Source organism: Diadema setosum, chromosome 22, assembly GCF_964275005.1.
Source record: "Diadema setosum chromosome 22, eeDiaSeto1, whole genome shotgun sequence".
NCBI lineage: Eukaryota > Metazoa > Echinodermata > Echinoidea > Diadematoida > Diadematidae > Diadema > Diadema setosum.
In genome coordinates this window covers 27,120,727-27,125,557 of record NC_092706.1, presented here as the reverse complement: position 1 = coordinate 27,125,557, position 4,831 = coordinate 27,120,727, and the positions used below count along the sequence as shown (strand labels likewise).

Sequence of the window (4,831 nt, the reverse complement as noted above, 5' to 3'; positions counted from 1 at the left end):
CTCACAAGAAAAATGTAAAGATATGACGAAATTGTTGTGATCCTTATAGGTGTAAATGCAACACTGAAAGGAAATTTGCCTCTCTCATAGACGTTTCATGAGGAAAAAATAATTTTGATCAAGATGTTATCTACCTGCCAATGTTTTTACGGCGTTGTAAAGTACCGGATATAAAATGTAACCACACTCGTTTGAGAGCGTCACAAAGGAGGTTGTCGCACGCACGAGCCTGGAATTTGAAAAAAAAAAAAAAAGATGAGTCATCGAGTTGCTGAACAGAAAACAAAAATTGAAATACATTGTGGGTGATACAATCTGACAGATCACTTTTAACTGCTGTCGGACAGAAACATACATACAATCTAAACTTCTATATCAACATTCTTCATGTTTTATTATGTTTTTCCTCCAGGAATATTTTGAACATCCGATGAGGACAAGAGGAAGGGATTTCCTAACAACATGGATCCCTTTGTCATTCGCGATGGCAAGCGCGACGATGAATCGAAACCTTTGATCACATGTATCACCGAGGTTGGGTTCCTATTAATCATAGCATCGCTGGCTATCATCGGAAATATCGTTAACTTCGTCGTGATCGGGAGCTCGAAATCACTGAAAACTTGCCAGGGATATTTCCTCCTGTCCCTCGCGACAGCCGACTTTGGAATGGGCCTCGTCACCCTAAGTGCCATCGTCCCCACGATCTTACACCGTTGGCCGTTCGGCGATACCTGCTGTCTGATCATTGCCTACATGTCGGAGGTCTGTTCAAGAGTATCGCTCATCACGATCATCAGCCTCAGCATCGAACGATATATCGCCGTCATACATCCCTTCCGCTATCAACGTTACGTCACAAAGCGCAAAATCGCGGTCATTATCGTCATCACATGGCTCTTCTGTATTGCATTCTTCTCCCAATTGTTTACCCAGTATGGATTAAATTATGAATTTGATGTGGATAAGTTGGTTTGCTCCGCCGACTATGAAGATAACATGACATATTTCATAGTTGCCTTATCATTGCTCCTTGTCCCAAGTTTCGTGGTGATCACCTTTACATCTATTAGTGTTCACATCCGAGTCCTCAAAAGTTCGCACAGACGAGAAGTTCTCTTTGGCAGGTCTTCTTCCGTGGCCGTGGTGCCCCAACGATTGCCGTCACATTTCCGACGCAATTTCAAAGCGTTTAAACTGCTTGTTATAATTGCCGGTGTATACTATATTACCTGGCTGCCGTACACAATTCTTGCCAGTCTTCTCATAACAGTCGTCTCCCACACAACGTTGCCAACGTTTGTGGAATTTCTAACTTACTGGCTAACAATTTCCAATAGCGCATTCAACGTCTTCGTTTACTTTGTGATGAACCAAAACTACCGAAGGAGGGCAAAGGATCTGTGGCTCAGATTCAGAGTTTCGTGTAGTCACTGGTGTTGCCCAACCAAATGGGATTGCAACACACTGCCGAAGAGATTGGCCGATGCTCATTCGTTTCCTTCGACTGCTTCCGCCAATCATCGTTTCTTTATCGGCATTCGCCGATCAGACGGTAACGTGATGCCGACTGACGTTGGGGTGGACTCGGGAAAGTTTAGTGACGAGCGCCTAAACGACTTCGTGCTGATTCCGACGGACGAGCACCTGTTCAGCATAAAGTCATTGAAAAGGATGAGGAGTGAACCGATGCGAAAGAGATCAGTCGGACAACCGACATTTTCCCTAAAGATAGATGCTCTTGTGCCGAGTGTTCAGCCTTCATTTGAACCTAGTACGGCATAGGGCCTCTTACTGTTTATCATTTATGACACTTTTTGAACGTTTTCCCTTTTGGAGTCTTTACAAAGCCATGACATAATTGTCCGAGTACTGTAGGTCGAAAGAATGACATTGTATACTTCAGAATCAAAGCTCGTTTAACAACAACATAATCAGGCCTGAGTAGGTGCAGCCATACTCTTCTGATATTGATGGTATAACATGTAAGTGAATTAGAAGCAGCGGGTAATAGCTGTGCTAGTAATTGAGATTTTTCCCCTGTGCGGCATAGGCCTATCCATTTAGCTACTGCTCAAGATGAAAAAAGTAAGAACATTATACCCAGTACTGGAAGTCAGTTCCCGAACACATACTGAAGTAAGTAAGTTAATAATATTCATCCAACCTGTACAACATGCACTTGTAAAGTATATTCATAGTGACAATGAGTCTCAATTTCAAGAGCCTACTTCTGGGACATGGGAGAAAGAGCCTCACTTATTGGCCCGTGTAAAGAACCTCCATGCGTTATAGGTTAAAGGGAAGATAAACCCCAAGAGCAATGTGGATTGAGTGAAAGCAGCAACATTAGTAGAACACATCAGTGAAAGTTTGAAGAAAATCGGACAATCGATGCAAAAGTTATGAATTTTTAAAGTTTTGGTGTTGGAACCGCTGGACGAGGAGACTGTTAGAGGTTATAACGTATGAGTGGACAACAATACCAAGAAAATATAAAGAAAATTCTACAAAAATCCATTTTTCATGAAAATTACAAATTCCATCAACTTGATATTGACATATGTTAGGGGTAGCAATTATTCTCCCTGCATGCTTTCTGAAAGAGGTTGGTCCATTGCTCTTTCATAATTCTAGAAAAGTGAATTTTTGTTGAATTTCCTTTATATTTTCTTTGTATTGCTGTCCACTCATACGTCATATCCTCTAGTAGTCTCCTCATCCAGCGGTTTCAACACCAAAACTTTAAAAATTCATAACTTTTGCATCGATTGTCCGATTTTCCTCAAACTTTCACTGCTATGATGTGTTCTACTAATGTTGCTGCTTTCACTCAATCCACATTGCTTTTTGGGTTTACCTTCCCTTTAAAACCAAGATATTGCCATGCGTTATTATTTATATACCGTAACAATTTTACGTGTGAAATAAGTTTCAAGTTTCTTTATTTCACCAAAGCAAGGAACGTATTAAAAACAAATACATACATCAATATTCAGATACAATTACAAACATATCAGTAAGACAGTGAAAAGGAAAAAAAATGCAAAAATATATTGACAACTATACGTACATAGGTTAACAGTTATGCTATGGTAGGAAGCAGCCAGAAAGGAGATGTCCCTTATTTTTAGCTGACCTAAAATTATTAATTCAATTTCAACTATCTATAATGTGTTCAAATGGAAGTAAAACGTAAGAACAGGACAAGACAAGGACAAAACAAAACACACAATGACAAATAACAAAATACAGGATGTCTCGAAACATAAGGGATAAAAGATTATACTCTTGACCTCAATGAGTTTGGCTGTAATAATAGAGGATAACTCTTTTTGTAACCAGATTTAAACGTATTCAAAGAGTTAACATTACGAATTGCACAGGGGAGAGAATTCCACAGGGTAGGACCAATGTAAATAATAGATCGTTGATAAAAAGGAGTACGAGATAGAGGTAGGTGAAAATCATTCGCGGATCGCGTGCTATAATTACGAATTTGATTATCAACAGTGAACAAATCTAAGAGAGTCTTTGGTAATGAATAATTTCTACACAAATACATAAAAATTCCAACTTGATATTTGTACATATCATTCAACTGTTATATCTTCAGGGGGAAAAAAGTGGTGGGGTATGGGCAAAAAAGCAGTATGGGAAATGATTCGTATTGCACGTTTTTGAAGCACTAAAAGTCTGTGAATATAACATTCGTGAGCATTGCCCAAAACAGTTATTCCATAAAATACACAAATGAGGTAAAATTATAGCATTACAAATTGATTTTAAAACAGACTTTGGGAGGAAACTAAGTTTATACATTACACAATTTTTTGACAATTTATTATAAACAAAATTAATATGATTTGACCAATTCAATTTATCATCTACATGAACTCCAAGGAATTTCAGTGAAGACGTCTGCATGATTTGAGAACCACACATGTTAATGAAAACAGTGTCAATGTTACATTTTTTCTTTGTAAATATCATAAAATTAGTTTTTGATATGTTGATTGATAATTTGTTAACTCGCAGCCAAAATGTAACATATTACAATTCCTTTTCAAAAACCTCTTGCAGAGAATCAATATTATCATGAGACAAAAATATACTTGTACGGTAGATCGTCTGCAAATGAAATACACTGTAATATATTAGAAACGTTAGGTAAATCGTTTATATACAAAAGAAATAAAATATAGACCCGAGGATCGATCCCTGTGGCACTCCACATCTTATGTTTTTGTAATCTGATATATTCTTATCAATGGATATAAACTGCTTACGATTGCTCAAATAACAGTCACTTTTCAAAAGTTTTAAAACGACTCCACGAAATCCATACAGACTTAATTTAGCTAAAAGAATATTATGATCAAGCGTGTGAAATGCTTTGCTGAGGTCTAAAAGTAAACCAAGTAAAATTTTCCCGCTATTTATTGCACAGATCAAACACATCTCCACAAGGTATTATAATATTTTTTCTTATTATTCTTTTTTATTTATATGTTTTATTTATTTCAACAATTGATGATACTACTGGAATATTTTGCATTTCAACAGTACCAGGAAAAATTAAGAGAGCATTTCATTCTGTTTTGTTTGTTATTGTTCTGGAGATCGTTGTCCCATACGAGCATGGTGAGATTGTCAATGCTTAATTAAATAAGTGGAAATAACGATGGATGCAGTCGAGAAATAATGTATAGAGCCATTTCCTAAATAATTCTGTTTTGACTGTACACATTTTTATAAACGTAATCACAGTTACGCTGATATATACAATGTATACATTTAGCTGAAAGTGTCGACTTGTATGAAATACGCG

At 37.2% G+C, this 4,831-nt stretch overlaps 1 protein-coding gene across 1 annotated transcript; it reads left to right on the top strand.

The window, feature by feature from the left end:
* The first annotated feature begins 462 nt into the window (after positions 1-462).
* Positions 463-1,785, top strand: LOC140245268 (probable G-protein coupled receptor 21). Its single transcript, XM_072324852.1, has one exon. The coding sequence runs from the start codon at positions 463-465 to the stop codon at positions 1,783-1,785; it is 1,323 nt and encodes a 440-aa protein (XP_072180953.1).
* Positions 1,786-4,831: the final 3,046 nt, after the last annotated feature.

Bases quoted from the DNA above. Each gene is read 5' to 3' on its own strand.
- LOC140245268 (XM_072324852.1), top strand. From the start codon at position 463: ATGGATCCCTTTGTCATTCGCGATGGCAAGCGCGACGATGAATCGAAA.